General features: G+C 40.3%; 1 protein-coding gene across 2 annotated transcripts in view; it reads right to left on the bottom strand.

The window, feature by feature from the left end:
- LOC124196654 (homeobox protein B-H1-like) overlaps positions 1-24719 on the bottom strand; it is a 96014-nt gene extending 71295 nt beyond the window's left edge. The window contains exons 1-4 of one of the 2 annotated variants that reach the window (XM_046591811.1): positions 23188-24719; positions 20160-20562; positions 12911-13092; positions 8709-10233 (exon numbers count right to left, since the gene is read on the bottom strand). In XM_046591811.1, coding sequence (XP_046447767.1) covers positions 9926-10233; positions 12911-13092; positions 20160-20562; positions 23188-24067 — 1773 coding nt within the window. In that variant the 5' untranslated portion in view covers positions 24068-24719 and the 3' untranslated portion in view covers positions 8709-9925. Of the gene's footprint in view, positions 1-8708; positions 10234-12910; positions 13093-20159; positions 20563-23187 lie in introns of those variants that run through there. The other variant, XM_046591809.1, reaches the window with a different exon arrangement.
- Positions 24720-27885: the final 3166 nt, after the last annotated feature.

Consider the following 27885-nt stretch of genomic DNA (forward strand, 5'->3'; position numbering starts at 1 on the left):
AAAAGAGACATGGGCGCCGGGGTATATAATAATGGGCGACACAAAAGGAAGAAAAGAGAAGTGCCAAGAGCTAATTCAATGGATGAGAGGAGTCGGGAGTTGCTGCTGTGCATTATACACACAGCACGCTGGCGTAGTTAGCTGCTTCCACTCCATGGAGTAGATACGGAACGGAATCGAGCGGTGATAATCTGAAAGATTGCGGATGACGCTCGGCTGGGCTCTCTTTTTATTAGATGGCGCACGCGCGCGCGCGCTTCTTTTTCTTTTTTGCTGCTGCTGCTGGGGGTCTTGTAATATTTCTCTTAATGTAGTGACTTGCCGGATCGTTACACACACACCCCATATCCTGATACCCCCCGGCTCCTGTTCCGTCAATTGAAAACTATCAACCGCGCCCGCGGCCAGCAGCAGTAGCATAACAGGGTCTTTTATTATTTCTTATTATCTTCTATCTTTGAAATATAATTCGAAGACAGCGCGCGGAGACGACGAGCGGAAGAGTTATATAATTTATTGGGCAGTATATCTATCCATCGCTGGATGTGCGTATTATAACAGTCGGCACCTCTTGGTTGTCCATTTAGCGGCGAATGTTGATTTGAGTGTGCGTTGCAAACGGCAGCAGCAGCAGATAGCTCTCCGGATATTTATTAGATAGAATTCCGGTTCCGGTTGCTCGATTCTCTGATGGTTTTTATAGCGCTGGATGAGTGGCTCTCTGATGAGCTGTCGTGTGATATGCTGTTGTGTACAGGCACCGCCCCTTTCACCAGAGAAGAGAGGGTCTAATAGACAAATAGCTGGACGATATCCGTAAAGTCATGATGTAATGTAACCGCGGCCATTTTGGAGGGCTCCTTCTTTTTCTCACACACACACACGAATCCCCTCCCTCTCTCGTCGCCCCCGCTCTCCTTTTTCTTTCTGTGTGTGTGTGTGGGTCTTATTGCTCCCCCCGTACATCATATCTTATGGGGTAAAGTAATAGCTGATACATACACTCGACGACTCGAGGGTATTATGTGACGGATGACAAAGGAGGAAGTTTGAGGTCAGTCGCACTCCATCAACGACGGACGACGTCGCGCGCTGCCGGAAAGTGACCGGACTCCGTACAAGTCCGCCATCAGCAACTGTGCTGTGATATCCATGAAAAATAAAAGAAGAATAAGAAGCTTTTTGTTGCTATAGCCTCGGTAAAAGAGTTGACTCTCGTTCTGCTGGCTTTTTGGCTCTATGCTCATTCGCTTCCATATAGCCGGTTCCGGATGTCCGCACGTCACTGCTGACCACTTCCGCATATCACTGGCGCTCTCGCCTATATTATATATGTACATGCTATATACGCTATAAATGTCTATTGTCTAGACTTGGCTGGATAATAGAGCTAGAGAGAGTGATAGTTATATGTATTAGATGTATTTGTGCGCGGCTGTGAGCAAAAGGCCAAAAGCCCAGCGGCGACAGGAAATGGACAGCGTGGCAGCGTGACAGTTTGGCTTGACTCCCGCGTTAAAAGGGCCCACTCCAATTCCGGACACATTACACCGATTGACACCAGACCACACACACACACAGCACAAATCCCCGCACCCCATTCAATATATAAAAACATGGAAAAATGCACAGGATAAAAAATAAAATAGAAATAAAAGGGATAGTATCAGCAGTTCCGGTCGACATGATGATGACATTCAATCTCTTGTTCCGTTCAATCTCGCTTTTCTTGTCCACGTACGTATATAGGCGGAAATCAGATACAGCAAGAGACTTTAGTGCTGGGGCTTTTCGTTTACTTGTACTGACTTACACTGATTACAGCTCGATATAAATTATAATGTGTGACTTGATTCGGTTTTTCGCGTTTTATTGAATGTTTGTGCTGAAATATGCAAATGCTCACAAGTGAGCTTTTTAATTCATTAAAAATTCATTTTAGATAATGTTAAAGTTAATCACTTTTAATGGTTATTTATGATTTCATTTAACATTAGCGAATACTTTTCATCGTCGTACTTTCATTGTCGATCATATATATTAAAGAATTATTCTACGTTAAATTTTATCTTACCGTGATACCTGTCCTCGCAACGACTAATTATTGGAGGTGCTGGTGGCCCGATAAATAGTGAGCCGAGCCAAATAGCGCCTCAGTTAAATTAAGTTGATACAAAATGAACCGATTTAAATAAAACTACTTACTGAATAGTGTTGAAGCAGAGCAAAACCTTGCGTAAGAAGCTAAACATGCGAAATATTTAATTGTTTTGTTAAGTGATGGAGTATTCTATGCTCCATCAGTTGGTTAATAAAGTTCATTTATGAGAACCTCAATGATTAATATGCACACGAGCATAAATATAGAAATAGCGAAATTTTCCATAAAAGAAGCAGGCGCTGAATGGCTCACTCGATGGCGATTATACGGCGAAAGATTCAATAGCAATTGTTCCTCGACATCAAGGAAGGAATGCAAAATTGCATTTTTAGTTAGAGCTGAATACAATACGAATTTAGAAGAATAGTATTGGTAAAAACAAATCTATGATTAAAGAGCACTGTGGATGGTTATCAGATCGAACAGAATATATCATACAGGATGCAAGCTGCCAGTTCGTGTAGCATCCATAGACAGTTCAACTTTTGTTATTCGTTAATCATTCCAACAAATGATAATTATTCATATTCTAGATGACTTCTAGTCCTTACTACATCTAAATAGTCGTTGAAAATGTTTTAAGAAGTCGGTAGAGTCAAAAATCTGCTTCCTCATTAACGATATAACACATTATTGTTAAATGCTTTAAAGAAGTATGAATGGCTCTTCCATTCGTCCAGAATCAGACTTTTCAACTTGATCATCAGTAAATTAATAAGTGTTAGTTCTTTAAACGATTTAAGCTATATAATTATTGACAAATTCAAATTAGTACCCATTAAATTCCAACAGCCCCGTCCAATTAAAATAAAATTTGATATGTGGATTCGTGTTTGTTGACCTGCGCTTTTTAATGCTCACATACTGAAAGAACAGCTAAAATACGCATCATGAATAATTATTAGGGAATTCAGAATAGGCAGCTTATTTTCTTTTCCTCTTAGAAAATAAGACAAATAATGAGTAAAAATGATGACTAGGTAGATTTAGAAAACCCAAGAACAGCAAATATTGATAACAAAAGATGTAACTCATGAGATTTTAACAAAAAGAGCATTGTTGCGCATTTAACATTCCATCTGGATTTTTCTAAATTGATAGACTTAGTCTAGATTGGTAAAATTTTTACTAGTAGGTCATTTTATCTCGTCTAACAACGCATTTGAAGTTTCGATAGAATTTATATTCTAGACAATACCTTTAGTTAATTAAATTATAAATTTACTCTTTTAACAGCTCCAATTGATTAACATGTAACTTCTCCATCATCAATGATAAGATAAAGCCTCGATCAGCATTGATGAAGGCCGCATGTTTACACTTAAACATCAGTTACATGTGTATTGCAATTTGAATTGAAGAGCAAAATTGTCATTTACATTGAGATATAAATAAAGCTTTTTGTTAAAAGGAATCGGTACTTAAATTAGACTGACAATCTCACGATAATCGCAAAGGGTGTAATCTGTGTGCAACAAAGTATTTTAGGTCTAAGCCAATTAAAAATAAATGCCCCATCAGCAGAACAATAATACTCATTTTTTGAAAAGCATAAAAATCACACAGAATCATTAATAATTAGACTTAGACATAACTGTCACGGATCGGTGCATTTGAACCTCTACGGGACTATATAATACTTTCTCCGACTTTCGTATCTTTTTAATACGCGAATTTTTCCCCCTTTTAGATTGATGCAGGCATTTCCATTACCCTATTTACGTTTTTTTAACCCTTGCACAATTCTTCGCCTTCCATCGATCAGGCCGGCTCGTGCCCCATCCATTGAATCGTTAGTGATGTGGAAAAAACGGCACCGGGAATACACACACACACACCAAAGGGCTTATAACGCGTAAACTGCTGCCGAACGACGACCGACGAAAGAAACGGAAGAACGGTGCTACTTTATTCGGTTTTTGCGTTTTATTGAATGGTTGTGCTGAAATATGCTAATTTCTTACAAGTGAGTTTTCTAATGCATTTAAAAATCAGTTAAAATATAGCTAACGTTTTATTTCTTTAATCGAGCTGAATGTAATTTCACACAATTTACTATATGAAATTATCTCGTCTTGCATCCTTCGTTAATGATAGTTATATTTGCAGCCAGCAATCGTACTTTCCGGATAGAGGTTATTTACGATTCCCTGATAGCCTGATAGGTTACCGATATTCATGGTAGTACGGTGATTTTCTATACACATGACCCATCTTCTTGGGTTAGGTGCTTATCGGGTCACAGGCATGCGAAGATATTTTATCCAACCAAAATAAACAGTCCATGTAACACCACCTTCTGAATAGTGTTGAAGCAGAGCATAACCTTTCGAACATAGCTAAACATGTGCGATATTTAAGTGTTGTATTTAGTGATGTAGTTCATTTCATGCTCCATCAGTTGGTTCATAAAGTTCATTAATGAGAATTTTAAATATCTTGTTCCGCATTCATTCTCGCTCTTCTTGTCCACGTATGTATAGGCGGATGTCAGATACAGCAAGAGACTTTAGGTCTTTCCTGCTTGGGCCTTTCGTTTACTTGCACTGATTACAGCTCGAGATAGATTCTATGTGTGACTTTATTCGGTTATCCCGATTTATTGAATGTATGTGCTGATATATCCTAGTTTCCAACAAATGAGTTCTCATTCATTTTATATTCAGTTTGTATATTGCTAACGCGCTATATCTTTTTAATGGAATTGTATAACATTTTACACTAAATTGTCGTTCAATTACATCGACTTGTATCCTATGACGATAACATTTATATTCTAGATTTAATGACTAGTAACTTCAGTGTGAAATGTAGCCTGCATTTCTTTTCATCCTTTGGGGATTAAATTGGTGTCTTCTGTGTATGCAGATTTCATCTTTTTAATCAGTGAATGTCAATGCATGATCAGGCCTACAGATAAACTTATTGAATAAATGAAACACCTTAACCAAAACTGCCTTCTAAACAGCGTTGAAGCAGAGCACTACCTTGCATACGTAGCTCAACGCGTGCGATATTTAAAAGTTATGATAAGTGATGCAGCATTCCATGCTGCATCAGTTGATTAATAAAGTTCATTTATGAGCATCAAAATGATCAATATGCACAATAGCACAGATATAAAAAAACAGCGAAATTTGCCATAAAACAGCGTGCTGAATGGTACACTCGATGAAGATTTATGGTGAAAGATTCAATTCAATAGCTGCCGTTGCACGACGTCAAGGAAGGAATGAGAAATTGGATATGAAGTTAGAGCTGGATACAATACAATTTTAGAAGAATCAAGAATGGTATTGGTAAATATAATCTATGGTTTAAAGAGCACTGTGGATGGTATAAGATCGAGCAGTTTATATCATATAGGATGCAAGCTGCCAGTAAATGTAATATCTATAGCCATGTTTAACTTATGTAAATCGTTTATCATTCTATCTAACGATATAGGCTACATTAATATTTTAGATGATAATTTAGTTTGTGTAAAGATCTGGGCGGATCTCGGTGGAAATGGTTAGATGACTATAAAGCACATATTTATCACTGACGCCTTTACTCTTTAGAGTTAAGTCCGACGGTAAAATCAGATGTCTTCCATCGGAACTAGCCAACTCAAGAAAAGTAAACCAATTTATAAAACGATTTAAACAAAATAATTGTTGTCAAATGCATTCTGGTTTCCTATGACGTCAATTGTCCCCCACCTATTAAGACAAATTTGATATGTGCATTCGTGTTTGTTCACCTGCGCTTTATAATGCTCATAATCTGAAAAATTCGCTAAAATCCGCATCATGAATAATTATTAGGGAATTCAGAATAGGCAGCTTATTTTCTTTTCCTCTTAGAAAATAAGACAAAAAATGAGTAAAAATGATTACTATAGATTTAGAAAACCCAAGAACAGAGCAAAAATTGATAAAAATGACGTAACTCATGAGACGTTAACAAAAAGAGCATTGTTGCGCATTTAACAATCCTTCGGAATATTCTCAAGATTTATAGACTTAATCAAGATTGGTAAATTTTCTATTAGGTCATTTTATCTCGGCTTATACTGCATTTGAAATTGTAATAGAATTTATAATCCGGAGAATTTATTTGGTTATTTGTATCATATTTTCACTCTGATTAGGTTTCTTGATTTCTTGATAACTGTGGCATTCCAAATTTTGACCATTCAGATATGTCTTCGTTTCAATGTTAACAGGAGCCTGATGCAAGAATGACATCAAAAATATACAAATATGTTGTTCATTTTGACTTGAGTGAAAATTACAATTTGAACGAAAATAAAGCCATTTATAAAAGAATTCAGCACTTAGTTTTTACTGACATTATCATGAAAACTGCAGAGGGTATAATCTGTGTGCAAAAACAATTTTAGGTCTAAGCCAATTACAAATGAATGCCCAATCAGCAGAACGATAATACTCATGTTTTGAAAAGCATAAAAATCACACAGAACCATTAAAAATTAGATGAGATACATCACGGATTGGTGCATTTGAACGTACGGAACTATATAACACTAACGCCAACTTTTCAACGTCGCATCTTTTCAATACACATTGATTCTATTAGCTATTCTATTCTATTAGCTTATTTACGTTTCTTTTTTTACTCCTGCACAATTCTTCGTCTTCCATCGATTAGGCCGGCTCGTGCCACATCCATTGAATCGTTAAAGATGTGGAGAAAACGGCACCGGAAATAAACATACACCCACACTCACCAAAGGGCTTTTTACGCGTAAACTGCTGCCGCACGACGACTGACGGGAGAAACGGAAGAACGGTGCAAACGAGTAGCAAGGCAAAGATCGATGCTGCCGGCTTACTTATTTTTCTTCGGGCTTTATGGGCAAACACACACACACACACAAAATAGATGACAACATAAAAAGGTTAAAAAGACCCTGGTCTAGCCTAAATTGCCATCCAAAATGGGAAAACGAATTCGCCAGTGCCCATAGCGCTATATATCCATTTTCCATCATAATATAAAAGGGCCGGCAGTTGTTTAAAAAACTCGAAAAAGATCTCTCTTACATATAAATCCTTTTATACGCAGTTTCCCGGTCTGCGCGTTCAGCAGCTTGGCTCTTTTATATATTCCTCTAAGACGAAATAGAGTCAAGCGCTTCTCTACATCACCGTGAAAGTCGGCGGTCGCTTTCATGTGTGCCGTCTATGTATATGTTATACGGCAAGCCAAGGATGTAAAAGGGTCTCTCAGCCGCCGACGTTTGGGAAACTTTGCTGGCTTTTAAATGTGGCGGAAGTGCTGCTGCCGGCCGAGGAGGAGCCGGCGGCCCTCTGTCGTCCTTTTTCTCATACATCTTTTTTTTTCTTCTTTCCTATAGAGACGCTCGTTATGTGATGGCACTACTTACGTAATCGCATGAGAGTATCCCAGCTGTATATATAGACATCTAAACAGCGCACATAAAAATACATGTCCGCTCGGGTGTATTATAGATGTTGGATACATAGAAAATGATTCGCCACGGTCGCTCGGTTCGCGCTCCACTTGGCCGGCTCAACTGATTTCCAGCTACTATATAACGCGGAAGGTCGAGCCAGTTTCCGGTCTCTCCGATGTCCGGCTGCTGCTGCTTCTCCGTGCTTCTCCTCTTTTCGAATTATTATTCTCTGAACTGATTTCCCCTCTTGTAAAAATGTTATTAGGCTAGTTTGAGACTGCGTCCATCCGTTCCGATCCATCTAGACATATAAAAGGCCCTAAACTCCTATAAAAGGTCGTGTGTGGCATCTAGTTGTATATGTTTAGCCAGTTTCCGGGCCACTTTTTGACCCTTTACATGTAAATATATACCGGAATCCTCCCCCGGTTGATGTAATAGTCGTTTTCTTATAGATTTATATAAATAAATAAAAAAAAAGCAAACGTCGTTCATGAATAAATTAACCGTCGATAAAAAGAAGAGCTGGGGGGGGGGGGGGAGGACGAGGAGGGCACCGGGTCTAAATAGATCTATATGCCCAAAGCAGCTCGAGGATATAATAAAGAGCTTATAACAAAATCGTTGTGTTATGTATTAGCTTAGGGACATTCTTGATGTATATTATATCTATCCCATTTGTACTGATTTCCTTTTCATTTCGCTGCTGTGTTATGTGTGTGTGTCTCCTTCCTATATATTCTATCAGGCCATCACCCCTGTTCCCTTTTTTTTTGTTGGCTAACGTACAAACACAAAAACACACAGAGGGCCGAAAAAGGATAAAGATAGATGAACAGGGGGCCGGGATCTATATAGGGAGGACATACATTTATTTCCCCCCCTTTTTTTTGTGTGTGTGTGTGTGTTCTTGTGTTTGATACAATCGTCACTATATCACAGTGGCCATCATAAATTGGCTCGGTAACAACCGGATACACTCCATTCTCCATGGGATATCTCCCGTCCGTCCCGGTCCCCACCCCTCGAGGACCAAACTGCAGTTGTGCTTTTTCTATTGGCCACCCCCTCCTCTTTGATTCTTTTGTGTGTGTCTCTTTATAGTACACACACACACACACGTATTACATCGTACCATGTATTATATCATCTCTGATTCTTTTCTTTGCTTTCTTCCATTCTTTCTTTCTTTCTCTTTTTTTCCAATACATACACACACACAAAGAGACGCACACACACTGAGCACATACACACACACACACACACAAACAATAATGACGCGTTGTAATAATAACATAACACGCTGCGATAGATCTGCTCTCAAATTGCCATCGCTGTTAATGCGAATCAAGTCGATAGAAAATAGAGAAGAAAAAAAAGGTTTTGTGGGGGGGATTCATTCAGCTCGATGATATGAACATCATCAATCAATCGACGGGGTCATTGACGTCTAACAAATGCATTATAGACCCGCCAACATGTAGGTCTCTTATATTTTTATCTTTTCGCTATTCTCCGCTGTTTACCGTTGCTGTTGTTGTTGCGGCACTGTTGGACGCTTGTCAATTATCTTTCAACTAGTATTTATAGAAATTTTTTTTCCAACCGAAATACACACAGCACACAGGTTCGTTTCTCTACTCATTGATCGCCAGCGCGCGTATTGGGAAAGTTTGACAGCAAACAAAAAAAAATTTTCACAACCGTTAATTCGAAAATGAAATACACGATTTCCCGATTTTTTCCCGCATCCAGCAGACCAGCGATAAACAACCCCCCCTCCCGTTTTCCCGGCGGTTGTTATTTAATGATAATAATAACCGAGGAATATCATCATGAGTATATAACGCGAAACAATAGAGAAAAATGAGACAACTGATGCCCAGCAACACAGAAGAGCGGATACATTACACTATACACGGTCGGTATAATTTATAATCTACTAGGAAAAATCATTTCAGAAAATTAAAATCAAACAAACAATACGAGGAGATGAGAGGGATGGGATATCGTGTCGGTTTGAAAAACACGCGGGCGTGGGATTTTTGTTGTTGTTGTTAGACGAGAATTTAAAATCCGGTCAAATTGCGCTAATTAAAAATTACTTTTTAAAAGAAGAGAAAAAAATCCCAACAGATTTTAGAAACGAGTTAGAAAAAAAAACCAACAAGAACTTGGTTGTTGCCGGCCCGTTATGTGTACGTTTGTTTTTGTGTGTCTGTGTGTGTGTCAAGAAGATCGAAAAAAATTAAAGAGGTACAAACACGAGTGAATCTGTCAGAGGAATGCTTGAGGCTGTGTGTTATTTGTATTATATATAGACGTGTGTGTCGTTAGTGTTAGGTTTTCTCAACGCTGGACGGCCGGCTGAGATTGCTGCTGGCGTTGGCGGCGGCGTTGGCACTAGCGCCGGCCGCCGAATTACTCAACAGCGATGATGAGGTGGATGAGCGCTGTCCGGGACTGTTGTTGCCGGGCAGCAAAGACAACGACAGGGCGCCCGCTGGGCCTCCCGTTCCCGCCGACGACGGGTAGACTCCTCCTCGGGGCGGCTGTTGTTGTTGCTGCTGTTGTTGCTGGAGAGCGGTCGGACTAACTCGCTGGCTCAAAGCCGCCGCCGCTTGTCGGTAATACAAATCCAAAGCACCTGCAGAAAAAAAGGCGGACAAGAAAAATAACAATAGATATTAACAAATGAGCTCTGCTGCTGTGTGTACACACCGCTTCAAAACTCCCGCGCTATACTCTCTCCTCTATGATTCGGCGTGATTATAATAAAGAAAAGAAAAACCAGTGGCTCTACTGTCGTTTATTTTTTTTTTGTCTCGTTAGGGCAACATATAGACACACAGCGTTTAACCGCGGGAATTTTCTTACAAAACTCTCCCATCATTTTCCGACCACTTGGCGGCCATCACTTGGACGGTTGCGGAACATTCATAACTGATGTAGCTACAAGCGTGCTAAGCCGTCGTTTAGTGCCACAAACATAAGAGTGAACACACACGAACCGCCGCTCAAGTTTCCCGGAAAATAAAATAAAATAGTTTTTGCCGCCTCGCCCATCCTAACGAAAAATAACTCGCAACACTTTCGGCTTTTTTTTTAGGGGGAGAAATGTGTGTTACGCAATAACGTAATGAACGAATGCGTAATGGTCTCTGTAGGCTATATAGTCTACTGGATATCCTGTGTGTTGTTTTCTCTCTAGCTGTGAAACGCGAAACCCTCACAAACGGGCGGCTAACAACTATAGACACACGAATAGAGGGAGGAAGAAGCGGAAGATTAGCCATTAGCGGGGGGAATCACCGGTCCGTGTTTATTCCGTTCCGTGTAAAAAAAAGTTGATTCTAAACTGTATATACCGGTATTGTGGAAGCTGCTCTATCTCTGGTTAAATATGTTACGTCAGACATCACGCAACTACCATGCAGGCCACCCCTCGGAATTATATATACGTATTCCGATGCAATGCAATGCAACAAGCCTTGTCTTGGCTAATTAGTTCTTCTGCCTTAATCAGAATTCTCAACAGCTTTAAATGATATGAAAAAGAAAAGAAAAATCAGAGCTTCTTACTGGAGTTGACACGGGAGTCCGTTATTTGTATCATCCCAATAAATTGCTACGATTGCTACTTGGATACCGACGTCAATAAGCGATATTATAACAAATAAATACACTTCTTACAGCTAATATTCCAAAAGTTCGATGATTAATTTTAAAAATAGAGAATTAATAAAACGAGCTTATTTTCCCCCTTAACGATGATTGGATATAAACTATTATGGAAACGATAATGATAATAATTAGTCGTGTCGTTGAGGTATCAACTTTACAGTTACACTGTCATGATGTAAGGTGGTAGTAGCTTGATATTCTGGACTAAAATCCAGTGGTACTTGTGTTGCATCAAAGATTGTCATTTCAGTTCAAAAACTGACATCATGTTCTGAGGACTCAGTACATTTTCAGAAACTTGATCAAAGTTAATCTGACGTCAATGACAATCAATGCTATTTTCAAATGTTAATAAAAAATTACAGGTCTTATAGTCTACAATTCTAGGATTATAGTTGTTTAATATGACTCATGATTTGTACATACATATTTATGCCACAGCGGTGGCACATCTAATTCTAAGTCATATTTCAACGAAACATAACTTAGTAATCAAGTTCATTAATTGAAATTTAAAATAAGAGGCTCACTACCAGAAATACTCTGCTTGGAAATAGAATCTGTGACAATAAACGCGTAGAAAAACCTTGATTTGCCCTTTTTTTTTTATTTCGTTCGCCTTCAACGATTACACTGTTTCCTTAACGATGCTATTTAGGACGGCAAAAGATTGTGTAATATTCTTGTTTAATTGACTCTTCCTCCTTCAGGCTCTACAATAACCATATATGAAACGACCATCCAGCGAAAATAACTGGATCATATCTAAGCTTGTCTTACGGACTTTGGGTATCGTAATCAGCTGCCACTAGGAAATAGACGATATACATGGACTACAAGCTAATATGAATTATTTTCAATGGGAAATTTAACGCGAGTTTTGTTTCGCCATACCTTACGGTCGGAATAATCGACCCACTATTCTAATAAGTTAACACATTTGTCGGTTGCGTTACTTTATTGATCGAATTAATCACCACACTGTTTCACCTTGCCTAGATCTTTATTTTCTGGAATATTACCAGTAGTATTCGAGAAGAATAATGCCATCTCTGGGCGAACGGACGTTCGGATCAATTATGAATCCAACATACATTTGAAATTCACTTAACTAAAATGAATGAAAAGTTATGGGATTTCGAGCCGGTTGGGATGGCATTTTTAAATGTTAGAATTGAAATGTAATTTGTCATTAAATATCCATACGTTGCAGTTAGCGAAATGAGATTATATCTTATCATCGCTTCGCGTACCAAATTATTATTATGGGTAACGCTAATCGTGCTTCGATAAAACCTAAATGGTAATATGACGTTCACAGATTGTAATGTGAAATAAAAGGTGAGTTGTCAGTTATTTATCTAAATATAAGCGCAATGCGTTGACCGAAGCGTAGCAGAATAACTATTTGCCCGTCGATCCCTGCGGCTATTGCTCAGTCGGCACTACTCTTCCCTCAAAAGCAAAAGAGACGCAAGATGCTTTCCTTGTCTCATCTCATATAACAGCTTTCATCCAAGGGAAAAAAATATTCCGGTACAAATAAAATTGAAAAATCAAGACACTAAACCATCCCACAAGCAAACATATATACGATGCACTGAGTAGTAGTAAGTGTTATTTAGTAATTGGATACTGACTCGAAGGTAAGGCGTTGAGATGCGGTCCGGCTGGATAGCCCCAGGGAGCGTAAGGTGACGAGGCGGCGGCGGCGGCTGCGGCTGCGGCCGCCGATCCGGCGTATAGACGCTGAAGCGTCGCATAGTTACCCGCTTCTGCCAACAGCTCCAATCCCACGGCCGTCTGTCTTTTCCACTTGGTCCTTTTTTTTTAAATAGAAATTAGAGAGAAAAAAAGAAAATAATGAATAACACAATTCCAGTCCGATTCCGAAGCCAATTAAGGTCCATAAAAGTAGCTCAAATTCGTAAAATTTCTTAACGACACAATAATAAAAAAAAAAAAAACAGTTTCATTTCCCTGTCAACGACATATGCTCAATAAGGCGGTATTCTCGATTCCAGTTTCTGAGAAAAGATAATTGACCGAAAATGCATTTCAAATGGCGCGCGTTGTCTTCGAAATTCCGCGTATTAACAATCGAATTAGTTGGCCATGAGAAACCGTTGTTCCTTATAGTACTAACTCGGATAATAAAATAATGTATTAAGTTTCTCGATGTGAACATAATGAAGGAAATAAAAAACATGCAAGTATCACATCTAATGTAATTTTATATAGTCCTCCAATTATATCATTTCCAGAGCGGGTGGAAATTTTGTCCTCTAGGCTGCTACTATAATGTTCAAGCTTTTCCTGTTGATGTTAAAGTTTATACTTTAGGCGATAGCATACATACAACATCCGATATGACGTAATGGCGCATCAGTTGGTGTAAGTATGTATCCGTATATATACGAAGTGAAATGCCATCATCATTGTTTTCTTCTGTGAGTGCTCGTTAAGAGCGCCATAAAAAGAAGAGAAAAACCAACGCGAGGAAAGTGTATAATTGCCGGCTTGGATGGTATACGACTTACGAGTCGAGAAAATATAGAAAGGAAAATGAGACGCGTGAGCACTCCATACCGGTTACATAATTGGCTCTTAAGTCTCTTAACTGAACAACCAAACAAGGTGGAAAAATAAGAAGAATGGCTACCAGGGAAAAAAACAAATAAACGAAAAAGAACATCAGCCAGCGCTGGGAGCTTGTGCAGTTAAACTTTTTGCGATCGATCGACCAGGTGTCGATTATATTTTGTTATTTGTATGTATCACATTTTTTGGCGTTTGCGCAGAATACCAATTGGCGCCCAATCCAATAACAATGATATTCTGTCGCTCACGACGCGCATGCGCATTTATTTGATTAATTTTTTTCTTTTCTGCTCTCTGTATCGACGAGAACAAAGTGCCAAGCGATCAATTACACACCCCTCCACCCTTGCGACGCTCTTTTTCTCCCCTCTCTCTTTTGTGTGTGTGTGTGTGTTCCCCCTGTGTTTACTGTTGTTCCAATGGGCGGAGTTGGGAAGAAAGAAGCCCGCCATGATGATGTCATAGGCCGCTATATTTAGAATCTAGCGCCGTTGGGCGGGTTTCGGCAATGGGAGAGAGAGAGATGCTGCTGCCGTCGTTTAGCTCAACACAACAGCAACCCACACACACACATGCACAACTGGGAGCTTCAAAGTGCTTTAGATTACATCAGGGTTATGGCTGGTGAGATGGGTGGACGGATGGGAGGGAATTGGAACGTCGAAAAGAATAAAAGGGCTCTCAAAAACAAGGAGCGGTTTTCCTATTGGGCCGCCGCTCTTCTCTAATGGCAGCAATCGGCGATGGCGGCGTCTGGCGACGGCGACGCGTTTATTCTTATTGTTGTTATTTTTTTTTTTCTTTTAGTCTTGGCATGCCAAAAAAAAGGGACTGTGATGATTATTTTGTTTTTCGTTGAGCCTTTTTGCTGGGCGAAAAGGAAGAAGGAGCTGTCGGACACGCCCGTTAACCGAGATTTAACCCTGCCTCGCCCAATAACACACGCTGTGACTGCAACCGTGGCGGTAGTAATTTAACGAGACAGTTCGTTATTATCTCTTTTCTGACCTACCCCTCTGCGAGATATGTACACGGTTGGCAGTTAAAATTAAATTAAATCGCCTTAATTGCGGCTGTCATCTTCGATGATAAATGGATAATACGGACAAAATTGAACGGATGACGTTCGATCGCGGCCGTGATTTATATATGCGCCTCATTCATTTGGTTTTTTCCTACTGATGTCTTTCACTGAAAATAATCTCATATGGTCTGATTTTTCAATTATGAGCTTTGTTTATTGTTCAATAAATTACAATCTCTTGTACAGTAGCCTGCATTTGTAATAACCGATAGGAGACTGAATAAATTTTCTCAGGTACCAATTGGTTAACTATTATATAGGACGACTAAAAGCATATATTCGGTTTTTATCATTAACATTTTATCGGTTGATTCATGCCCACATTCGTCTTTGTGAAGGAAAACTTGAAACGCAAAGGAATGATATCATGTCGAGAATTGATATTCTGATATGAAACTTTCTTTTCCAGTTTTCTCACTCGGCTCGAAGATATTAGGCATGAAAAAACACACTCATCCCGAAAGGAAAAAGTAAAATTTTATATAATAAGCAGGTGTTAGAAATATAGCTGGCAAAAACATTTTTGCATGTTGCCCGTTAATGCGATTCGTAACGTCATGAATGTTGAACAGTTGCACCTCCGGATACAAGTATACTCTACTTTAAATGTTCAACTATCTAAGAAGTGAATTTCATTCAAGCAACGCACATACTTGAATTAATTGCGGATTTTTAGCTTGAATTGATGAAAATTCTCCAGCAGTCCAAAAAGTCCAAAAACTAACCCTCTTTCTCTCCTTTGGCTACCTGAATCAAATAAAATGGCTAATTGACTATCAAAGTCGCTTTCATCTCACGCCTTTTTTTAGTCTTTATGTTATAAAAACCCCGGCATTGGCATTTTGTAAAAACGTTACGTCACTGCTTGTTTGACGAAAGCCAGTCATTTTATTTTCACGAATGAATGAAGTCGCAAATTTTGAATATTTAAAATGGACATTATTACGGTATTAGTTGGGCGTTGTAATTTTGTTCGGGCAAAAAGTATGGGGTAGCCCAATTGGGACATTTACAGAGGTTTAACGGCGTGGTAATAACATGCAAAATTGAACGGTTAAAATAGTGTATACTATTTAGGACTTTTGATTCAATTACGTGAAGGAACTATTGAGAGGTCAGGTAGCTGGTAGCATCTTACTATTATTTAAATCCCATGGGATCTATCAGAGGGCATGTTTTAGACTTCTGTGATTTCATTAAATCAACCCTTCAATGTATCAACGATATCAAATATTTTATTCGGTCAAGTCTTATAAAATTTAAATAATGAATCTATACATTTAGTATGGTATGGATTTAAATTGGAACAAAATAAACCACAATTTTTTAAATATTTCCTTAAGTATAACAGCATGTTTAAACATGCTCATTATTCAAATTGAGAATCTTAGTGTAGTAGCCACGGGCTATAATAATGTTTTAAGTCCGTTCGAATAAACTGTCGTTTCGATCAAACAACTTTTTTCTTTCTAACCCCTGCAGGTAAAAACTCACGACTCGTCTCTTCTAAATTCTACTCAAAGACTTATCGGGCGAATGCAGACTGATAATATGAACGAATATGATTATTTAAAAAAATGGACATTATTGTAGTAATAATTGCGCTAGGTGTTTCGTTCGAATAGCAAATATCGAGTGCGCCGTTGGGATGTTCATTAACATCAACGTTGCGCATTTTCTCAAAGCAGTTTAACCAATGTACTGAATTTATATTTAAGATGTAACTCTTATAATTTCTGAACAAGACCTCATGAGTCGTGATAGTTGACTGCATCGGGTTGCGGGCTAACCAATGCCAAATTTGCCCGAAACAATAATATCGCTATGGTGGACATATGAGTATGACCAATGGTTATCAATGATAAAATATTTAATTAAAAGGTAGTATAATATTTCGCAGTGAACACATTATCAATTCGGAAAGCGAAATTTTAATAACTGATAGGAAATAGTACAGTTTATCTCAATTTTATTGTACATCTTAGCTTGTTAAAACATGTTCATTTGTTTTCAAAACGAGAACCTGAATGTAAAGTCAGGTAAGCTATTTTTAAATGCAATTTGATACCGTATTAATTGTTCAAAACAATGTTTTCCTGTCAAACCCCTGCGGATAAGACTTGCCAGACTCACTTGCCCTCGTCCCTTCTAAATTTTAAACTCCGCGGCTTTTTGGAAGAATTCAGAATAATAATTTTAATATAAATTATTATGAATATTCAAAAAATAAACAATATTAAAGTTCCAATTGCGCGATGTGTCATGTTCAAATAATTGACATTGACGGTGCCATTCAGATGTTATTTACGTTTAGGTAATAGTAGTTTTATCATACAGAACCAATCGGTAACTGTCTTCCTATTTCGATATTGATTTATATTTTAAATATAAGAGGAAGAGTTATATTACGAAAGAAAGCATATAGAATTATGATTCCGGCAACCGACCATACTGTGATGGGATGTAAAGGCTATGGCCTTTATCTCATCATATATTTTTCTAGTTCTCTTCTAATATAACCGGTTGATGTGTTCGGTATATCAACTTTTAACAATACGAAATGCAACCACATTCATTGATCAAAACGGTATTTTTCTCTCTGACCCCTGCGGATAAGACTCGCGACTAATGAAATAAATTTCCAATGTCGTTGTTCATTATAGCTGGTTTTAACACGTTCACTTTTTTTCAAATCTGAATGTACAGTGTACACAGTTAGGTGAGCTATTTTTAAAGGCGTTTTGATACCGTATTAATTAATCAAAGTGGTATTTTCCTCTTCAACACCTGCGGGTAAGACTCACGACTCGTCCCTTCTAAAATGTTCTCCACGGCTTGGAAGAATGCAGATAAATATTTCGAATGAATATGAATAATTACAAAATGAGCAATATTGAAGTAGAAATTGCGCGACGTGTCATATTTATATCACTGATATCGAGTGTGCCGTTCTAATGTTATTTATGTCCTACACTGAGCATTGTTACCACATATACCATGCAACATTAGTCAAGTTTATATTTAGGTATCAGTACCAATTTAAATAATAAATGTCTTAAGTTAGTTAAGATCAGAATTTGAATAGAATAAAACAACTATCACCATCGGTTAATTCCAGTAACCTTTAAATTATAATTGATTTTAATCTTTTCTCATTCCATTAGGAGACTCTTCATCGAATACATCGCTTGCGGGACCCGCAACTCTGTTTGAGTAAAAAGTAAAACGTACATATTTAAACCGAAATACTGTCTCTTAATGGGTTAGCTAACATATATATCGTTGGGAAAGTAAATTATTGCTAGCTACCAAACAAATGGAATAATGGATATATTTTTTAAACGTTGGTGTGCTTTATAGCTGGTTTTAATAAGTTCACTTCTTTTCACATTAAGAATCTGATAGTATAGTACAGTTAGCACTTTTTGAAAGAAGATTTGAAACCTTATAAATCGATCATAACAAACTTTTTCCCTCCAACCCCTGCGGGTTAGTCGACTCACGGTCTCTTCTAAGTTGTACTCCACGGTTTTTTGGAAGAATAAGAATACAGATTAATAATTCGAATGAAAATGAATAATTAAAAAATGGGCAGTATTAAAGTGTTAATTGCGCGACGTCTCATGTTCGATTCACCCATATCGAGTGCGACATTCAGATGTAAATTACGTTTTACTTTACGCATTTTTACCACATAGCTGCGACCCCTAATTAACTATTTATTACGAGATTAATTTATTCACTTTAGATGACGTTCATCATGTCAATTATCATCCCTCTATCAATTAAAGCTAGAGAGTCAGAAGAATCTGATGAGAACTTTAGTGACTTGGAGTGAAACCGTAGGTCACATCAATCTTCTTGCTCTCTGCCTTTGAAGTTGAAGAAAGGATTAGAGTGCAGTTGCATGATAATGTCACCCTCAATATTCTAACGACAATATTAGAACTTATACGATTAATTGTCTAAATATCAGATAGTAAACGTAGTTTTCGTTAAGAAAGCAAGTTATGGTCAGCTACCAAACAAATGAAATGTATTATAAACATTGATGTGGTTAATTGCCAGTTCTAGCATGTTCACTTTTCTACAAATTGAGAATCTGAAAGTACAGTACGCTTAGCATTTTTTATAAAACGATTTGAATATTAGTTGATCGAAACATTTTTTTTCTCTCTTAACCCTGCGGGTATAAGACTCGTATGTCTTCTATTCGTCAGTTTATTACTAGGATATAATGGTCTTAACAAATATCAATTTTCACCAGTAACATTCAACGGTATAGACGTAACTCTAGCGATTCTCGGTAGCCGACCTACATATTTCTCCAATTTTCATTGACTTCCCACTGCATGCGGACTTGATCGATTACGAAGAAAAAATAAAACTAACGATGCAGTTCAACTTGAAACGTCGGTTAGCAACGTAGGTTTCCGCAACAAAAAATGCGCACAGAGAACCTTTCACAAAATGTGGGCCGTCTTCCGCTTTTAGATTCCATCGCCAACCGGGAGAGAGGGACAAGAACGAGCACGACATTTAATATATCCCCCCCCCCCCCAAAAAAAAAGGGTGTTGGCCACGGTAGCAAAGCAAGTCCAATACGCATAAACGACTCGCCCCCCTCGTCTAATAAAAAACCCTCTATGCATTATTACGTCACGAAAAATCTAGACTCAGAAGAAAAGAGTTTATCGAAGAGAGCGCGTGCGCATTTTGCATTATCATTCCCCTTTTTTTTCATCCCATTCCGCTAGTTAAAAAATCACAATGGACATCAAACGTCGTCGTACACATATGTATATACTCTCTCGTGTGTGCATTACATGCCGAGAGTTTTCCACTTGACCGTTAGCGTTAGCCCCGAGTCCACGTTTTTATAGTCGCATCAAAAGTTTCCGGCCATTTCCTCGTCCCCAGTTTTTTTCTTGGACGTATAGAATTCTCGGCGGGAATTTGACGACGGATTCTTTTTATATCTACGTCGCTATTGTTAGATATATATTCCTACACAGCATTCAATGATGATAGCAAAGCCCCTAGAGACTCTTTACTTACGTACACACATAACTGCAAGCAATTGCCATAAGAACACACAAGTTGGCGTACTTATAAACCCCCTCTGTGCACTTTTTAAACTTCTAAGGGGCTGACTTTATGAGTAGAAGTCATAGAATGATACGATATTTTTTTAATGAGCTTACCTGCGATTTTGGTACCAAGTTTTCACTTGGGTGTCGGTCAGACTGAGTTTGGCGGCCAGTTCCAGCCGGTCCTGAACGCTGAGGTACTTTTGGCGTTCGAAGCTCTTCTCCAGCGTCTGCAGCTGGTGGTCGGTGAAGGCCGTACGGGCTTTGCGCTGCTTCCGGCCGCACGACGACGGCGACGGCGGCGACGAGGCCGGTCTCGACGAAGAATTGCCAGCTCCCCCGCCGTTGCCTCCGGTACCACCTCCGCCGCCGCCGCCTCCTCCGCTCTTGCCGGCCGCTCCGGCTGCTGACCCTCCGCCCAAAACCTTTCCGCTACCGCCGCCGGCGTTTCTCAGCTCCTCCTCTTCCTCCTCGTCGGCATCCGTCTCCTCTTCGTTTCCGTCCTCCTTATTCGTCACTGCAAATCGTAACGGACGAAACGACACGATAATGGCCGGAGCTTTAGTTATTATATGGACTCTCCCAGCTGCTGATTACACACCCACCCACACACACATAGACACACACACAGAGGAGACACCCGTCATTATTTCCATCAACGGTAAATGCACGCACACATGACAATAAGTATCGTATAATATAATAATCAATATGGCGACCGATCGCGAGAAGGTAAAAATAAAAAAGAAAGAAAATGTTTTCTGGCAAGTGAATACAAAAAGGCGGGTGAGGCGTCTAACCGCACCGACGATATTGTCGACTTTGATGGTGATCGATTCCATTTTTTTCCCCCTGCACATATAGCTATAGCCTTGCGCTGCTGTAGCGATCATTTTTTTTCTTTCTTCTTCTATTTTCCGTTCGGTCAACCGCTCACTTTTCAAGATGGACCGCAATGACTATTATCGTTACATAATTCAGGGGCTATTATAATAATGCTGCCCCAAACTGTGAAATAAAAGTCAAGTTTGGGGTTTTTGTAAAATACATATGCAGGGGACAGTACCCAGCAGTCTCACCCAAAAGAATATCTATCGAATTATTTCGTTAGACCAATTATCTTAATTTCTTTATACCCGATTGACATTGTTTCATTGCGCTTTTTTCTTTTTACTGATCTCCGCAATGCTGTTAAATTTGTAATGCTGTCCATGACGACTTGATTTATTTTTATCCTGATTTCAAAAGTTGATTGCCGGTATAATCCGCAGCGAAATGATCGCGAGGGGAAACCGGCGATCGCGTGCGCTCTTCATTATCCATTCCGATTTTCCTCTCTCTTTTTCCTCAAGTCAATTTCATGTGCAATAATCAACGATTTGGCGTCCTCTGACTGCATACATAACATAACACATGTCCAATCTACCTAATAAGAGTAATATGGCGGGAGCGTTTGAATTTTTTTAAAAAAACGATACACCAAATAATAAGAGGGAGGAGGATAATTCAATTGGACCCCAGTGCATACGGTACAAAGCAATATACATAGCCCAATACAGGGGCTATTGAAGTCGTGATTGCGACCAGAGTGCCCTCTGGATAAGTACAAAAAATAGACATATCAATTGCATCACAACATCACGGAGGTCTCTCCATGTTGTGTGTGTAACAAGCCCAGCCAACTAAAGAAGAGTAGATATATATATAAAGCCCTTCAACTTTGATCGCATGATGCAGTTGTTTTTTTGATGGAAATGGATGGCTGGATTATATGGAAGGAAGGAAGAAGAAGCAAAGAAGAAGAAGAAGAAGAGGGGAGGACTGTGCGTGACCGGATAGGTCCGTTCTCTTCTTTTGATTTTGATTTGTCTGCGTTTGTGTGTGTGTGCGGTTCTCCTCGGCTCTTTTTTTCCAATCCGGCATGAAACAAAAACAACTTCCGGCCTAGGCAGAGCAGCGAAAAAAAAAAGATATCAGCGGACAGATATCCCGCACACACAGGAAAAAGACAACACACACACACACAGCCCAACAAACGATTGCTCAATGTCAAACTAATTCGTCCGCCTCTTTTGTTATTACAGTCGACAAATCCCTCCTGGTCTCTATCCAGACGAGATCTACCAGACTACCACCTTCATCAAAAACTGGTTTATTCGATTCACTCTGTCCACCGTTTCCATTCAACCCTGGACGGATTTGATTGGGATTGGCCATTTCATCGGCTCCGCCAATTCATTCACGATTCACCGTGAAAATGGGATCGCCGCTCGTTTCATTATATCCCCCACAGCCTCTGTCTGTTATAGTATCTGCCAAAGTATAACAATGGGGTTGATTGGCGAGCCCGCTGATTGGATTGGAAAACCAGCACGCAACACCTATAAAAAACCTCTGCCACTGGGCAAATCTATCTTGCCTTTTATTCAATCACGAAGATAAGAGTTATAATGGAAAAGAGACGAGAACGCAGAGACCCCAAGCGGCTTCTGAAGACTATCCGACTATCCGAAGCTGTCAGCTAAAAGTCCGAGTCGATCGTTAAGATCGTAAATCTCCCCCCTGGTTTATATATATGGAGAACCCTTAACAGAAAAACGATGATGATTATACTAGCCGCCATTCAATCTATGCATATCTATAGCCCCATTACGAATTCATCGATTTGATTAGGCCACTGGCAACACAACAATTTTTGAGCTTCGGGCATATAAATAAGACGCACAGAAAAATTTCCCTAAAGCCGACGCTTTTCTGAATACCCAAAAGAATCCATCGCTTGGTGTGTGTATGTATAATAAACAAAATAAATCTCAAATCTACTGCATAAGCATACACAGAAAAAAAATAAGCCCAAACAAAAAATGTTTGATTGAAAGTGTCAGACGAGTGATTGGCGAGTTGCGTGACTAGCTCCATGATGATTTCAATCAAGTACTATCTCTACACAACTGCTGCTGAGCTGAGCTCAGCAGCTCAGCTCACGGTTGTATTTGTATTTCTAGCTAATGATAGAGGTGTGTGCTGAGAGCCCGGCCAATCACCGCCAGGGCCATCCCGGTCGGCCATTTCACAAATTTAAAATAATAAAAAACGCCCATGAAAATAAAGGAAAAAGAGAATTTAGACACAAAAAACTCACGACTGTTGGTTTGACGGCTGTTGTAACTGGCGTTGGATTCGACGTCGACCTCCGAGTCACCGTCGTCTTCCTCCTCGTCCGACTTGCTGCTGTGCCCGTCTCTCGGCTGGCGCAGGAGATTCTTATTGTGTCCGCCTCCTCCGCTCTGGTGGTGGTGGTGCTGGTGAACGGCCTCCATCACCGACGGATGCTGCAGCAGGTGGTGGTGATGGTGGAGGCCGTGCAGGCCGTGAGGCAGTTGATTGAGGTGTTGCGGGACGTGATGATGGGCGGCGGCCGAGGCGGCCATCAGGGCCGCCGCCGTCGCCGCCGGATGGGACCCGCCCTGGTGGTGGTGGTAGGCGCCCAACAGCGGGTGGTGGTGGTGCTGGTGTTGGCCGTGCTGCTGCGACTGCGGAGGCTGGTCCGTCCATCTCGACGAGTTGAGAATGTCGCCGATCATGAAACTCGATCGCGCTCGCGTCACGAACGCCATGGCCGCCAACATGGACGCCGTGTTCTGGTCGGGCATGCCCAGCATTTTAGCCGCCGCAGCGTTCTGCTGCTGCTGCTGGTGATCCAGGCTGCCGGCCCTGCTGGGCGAACTGGCCCCAGACGAAGTGGCCGGCAGTGCCGTCGATTTACTCAAAGATCGGCCTCTCTGTTGTTGTAGCTGTTGTTGTTGGTGTTCGGCCTCGGCAGCAGCGGCCGACTCGGCCGCTTCCGACAACCGGAATCGTTTGCTGTTGTTGTTGTTGTTGTTGTTGTGGTGATGGTGGTGATGGCTGGACGACTGGTGCGAAATGGCTTTGCGTTTGGAGCTGCACAGCGACAAATCGGTGGGCGACGTCGACGGTGACCTGACGACTGAGGCGCTTTTCATTTTAGTTGCCGATTCCATCCCGATCACGATCCGCACCTGACACTTTTGCTGTTTCTCGGAATCCTTTTTTGAAATTGTGTTTCAAATCGCCCGCCCACACGAAAACGATCGAAAACGGCACTCACAACTGTACACCACCGAGTCTAACAGCAAGAAGAAGGATGGACTCCACACGATGGTGTCAATTATCGCTCACGATCAAAGTTCAACTCGATCGCCAAAAAAACCAAAACACAAAACGAAAGGCGACGGGATTTTTTGTTTTTCTCGTCCGCAGGGTCGAGGCGTCGAGCGGAAACTGATGGACGTCTAAATAACAGCGGGGGTTTGCTGCTGCTGCTGCTGCTACCACTGATCGCGCACACACACACACACACACACAAGGCAGGCCTCCTCCTCCTACACACACGGCACACTCCTCCCACACGGCGGTTTGTTATCGAAACGTTTCGACGGATGGACGTTTGATCTTGCGCCGTCGCTGTTGGCAAAACACCCGTCGGGTCTATTTTTTTCGTGTTTTTTTAATTCAGCGCCACCAGAAAATTTGAAAAATCAAAATCAAATCAAATTTTTAAAAAATGGAATAATAATGCAACAACGACGACACACACGTGTGACCGGTCGGGCCGGCGTTCGGCAGTAAACTAATACGGTGGCATCGGCCGCGCATCCAACAGACAGGCACAGTGCACACACACACACACAGAACGGAATTGAGCTGGAGCTCCCACACACACAAGTAACACCCAGCGGGGTCTTAGGGGGCTGCCATATAGGAGAGCTCTTGCTCTGAGGGGTCCCTCGCCATCTTCTTTTTTGTTCAAATGTGGTGGTGGTGGTGGTGACGGTGGGAGGATTGAAATAAAGGTGGTTATAATATTCTTATTCTTCTATTTCTTTTTTTGAATGATATGTTTTGCCCGGCCATATAACATCACCGGAGGCGTTTAAATGTAAGAGACACACACACACGTATAAATTCACGTATAGCTAATTTCGCTTCCTTCTCTTATTCTCTCCCGTTTTCTATAGACAACGACGGTGCGGGTATAGACGAAACAGTTTGGTCTCCGCCTACTCTTATTCTCCACCAGCAAATCGTGTGTGTCTCTTTTTTATTTGATTTCTTTTTTTTTGGCCGGCCATCAGCAGCAGTCGGTCCGTGTTTTGTTTCGCTTCCTTTTTTTTCCAGCAGCGGCGCTTATATTTATAATAAAACCTTCATCAAATCCAGTGTACTTTGTGCGTTGCCCACCTTCCGTAATGTAATCGGCCATTCGAACTTGTCGGTTGGGGGGGAATAAAAGAAAAAAAAAGGCCATCGGCGGAGGGGAAATGCCAACGGAGCTGCTGGTTACATATTGCGCAAAAATTTGAAATCCTTTTCGAGAGACTATATATGCAAAACACATGGAGCGACCATTAGGAAGCTATAAATATCTCATCTAGTTTACAAGTGGCAGTGTCAAAAGACAATATGATGATGGCTCTCTCTTACTCGAGAGAGAGAGAGGGACTTTGACTTGGCACTCTTCTCCTGTTACAAGAGAGACCCTGGACAGAATATAAGCCAAGCCCAACCTTGACTATAAAAAAACGAGGGAACTATTATATACATATAACCGCTTACAAGGAAATGTGTGTGTACAGAAAATAAAATTAAAAAACGAACTAAAATAAGAAGAAAGATGGACGTAATCAGAGATCGCTATACATTATAACTGTTCCCGGGTGGGGCTGCTATTAATAGATTTCCCCATTCCAAGACAAAACAAAAAAATTAAGGAAAAATCAAATGAAATAGCGCGCCATCATCAGTCACTCCTCCGCGGATCTTATAACAGCAGCAACTATGTTGCAGCACACATAACCCACCCACCCACCAGTCCACCACCCGTTTCTCGTGATAACCTCTCCGTTTTCGGCCACCCCATTCTTCTTCTCCGTTTACCATCAGCAGAATTGAAACAAAATAAAAATACAAAACTGGTCGTTTGCGCGGCTATTTGAAGACTTGCGCATTCCAAAAAAAGACCGGGCTAGGATATTACAGAAACGGCCAAAGTACAATCCAGAGTGAGTATATTTTTATCCACACACATCAAGCAAGGAGGGCAACCGGACGCCGTATAAAGTACACGACTCGGAAATCGAATATCGATTCACGGTATGGTGTACACGTAACATATACACATTTCGACCAGCAGAAAATCACCAAATGTGATTTAGCGCGGATTATAATTGATGCCTCGCCCGAAACGATCGGAAAATGGAGCGCTATATTTAATGCGCGGCAAAATTCAAAATGGCCATAAGCCATTCAATATCCTTCTCTCATTTCTTATATCCTTTTAATTTTATTTTTGCGCGGCGATTGAAATTCTTCCACGAATTTCACGATTTTCCCCATTACGTTTTTTTTTAAATGTGCGTCCTATTCTGTTGAAGGGGGAAAAAGAACCGCAGCAATTCATTAGTTGCTCATTTGTGCCATCAACGGCTCTCCTCTGCCGAGCTATCCTGTTGTTGTTGTTATGTTATACGCGTTTCCCGCTGTTATATTTCGTTGCGGCCGACGCGGAATGCCAGCGCGGTTTGGGCTGTGTGTGCGTCTATGTATGTTATATAAATATAATCAATGAAATTGAATCCGTGTGTGCACTCGTTAAGAGAGAAAACAAAAAAGAAATGAAATGGAAAAAAAAAAATAGAGGCGCCATGTCGTCCTTGCTGCTGCACTCATCGCATAGGAGAGAGAAAGGAGGGCCGACAACAACACCAATTCGCTACTGAACAATGAGGCAATTAAGCTACCGAGAAGGATGAGAGAGCGGACCAATTTAGCGCCGTAAAAAAAAATACAAAATTATAAATCCCAGTATAAAAGCTGCGCTGAGACGTGAAAATATCATAACCATCTAGTCTTCTTCTTCTTCTTCTTCATCTTTGATATCGAGCTCGAATTTTTATGACTCGGCTCGGTGACCTGCTGCTGAATGGAAATGCTTATCTTTTTTTTGATGGTTGGGTTCGTTTTTATTTTTTAAATTATTATTTACATTTCTTAATGATAATAAATTTTTTTATTTTATTTTTTTTTACAAGGGGTCCTCTTTTTTCACATCAACGAGGAAATTGTCATCGCTCTTTAAGACTTGTTCAAAATGTCATTTTGAAGAGCCATCAAAAAGAGCGCGCAGGAAATGAGGGGCTTTCACACAAAGTTATTTACGAGGTCCCCATTTTTGGAAAAGCTATTATAATATGTTTGGGGTTGTCTACTGCCGTGTGTCTCCGGCGATGTTTGCCGACCCCCTCTCTTTATACACATGTCTCGACCGATCCTTAATTAATAAATGCACGTCTCCCTCAGCTATAGATGATTATCGCTCTTCTAATACCCTTATTCAAAAACCCCGGGAAATTCATCTAAATTTAAATTTCATTCGAATCTTTCAGACAATAAAACACGATCGTTATTTGTAATTGAGCTGCAATCGTTTCGACGTTGATTTCGATCGCAATAATTTGATCCGATTGATCGTTTCAAAATGGCCATCACTATAACCCCAAAAAAAATGAAAGGTACACACAATGCGTATATAGCGTAATGATACCGCAAAAGTCTAATCAATAATTCTGCACCCCGTCGATTCTGTTTCTCAGATAATGGAGACCTCAATATTATCCACCATTGGAGAGAGAGAGAGAGGAAATAAATCAGTTTCGATCGTTTTTCAAGGTTATGACACACAATAACAACGACGGAACGAGAGAGATATTATATAGCTTTACACAACCACCACCACCACCACCGGTGATATGTGTGTGTG

The sequence above is a fragment of the Daphnia pulex genome, chromosome 7, assembly GCF_021134715.1.
Source record: "Daphnia pulex isolate KAP4 chromosome 7, ASM2113471v1".
Lineage (NCBI taxonomy): Eukaryota > Metazoa > Arthropoda > Branchiopoda > Diplostraca > Daphniidae > Daphnia > Daphnia pulex.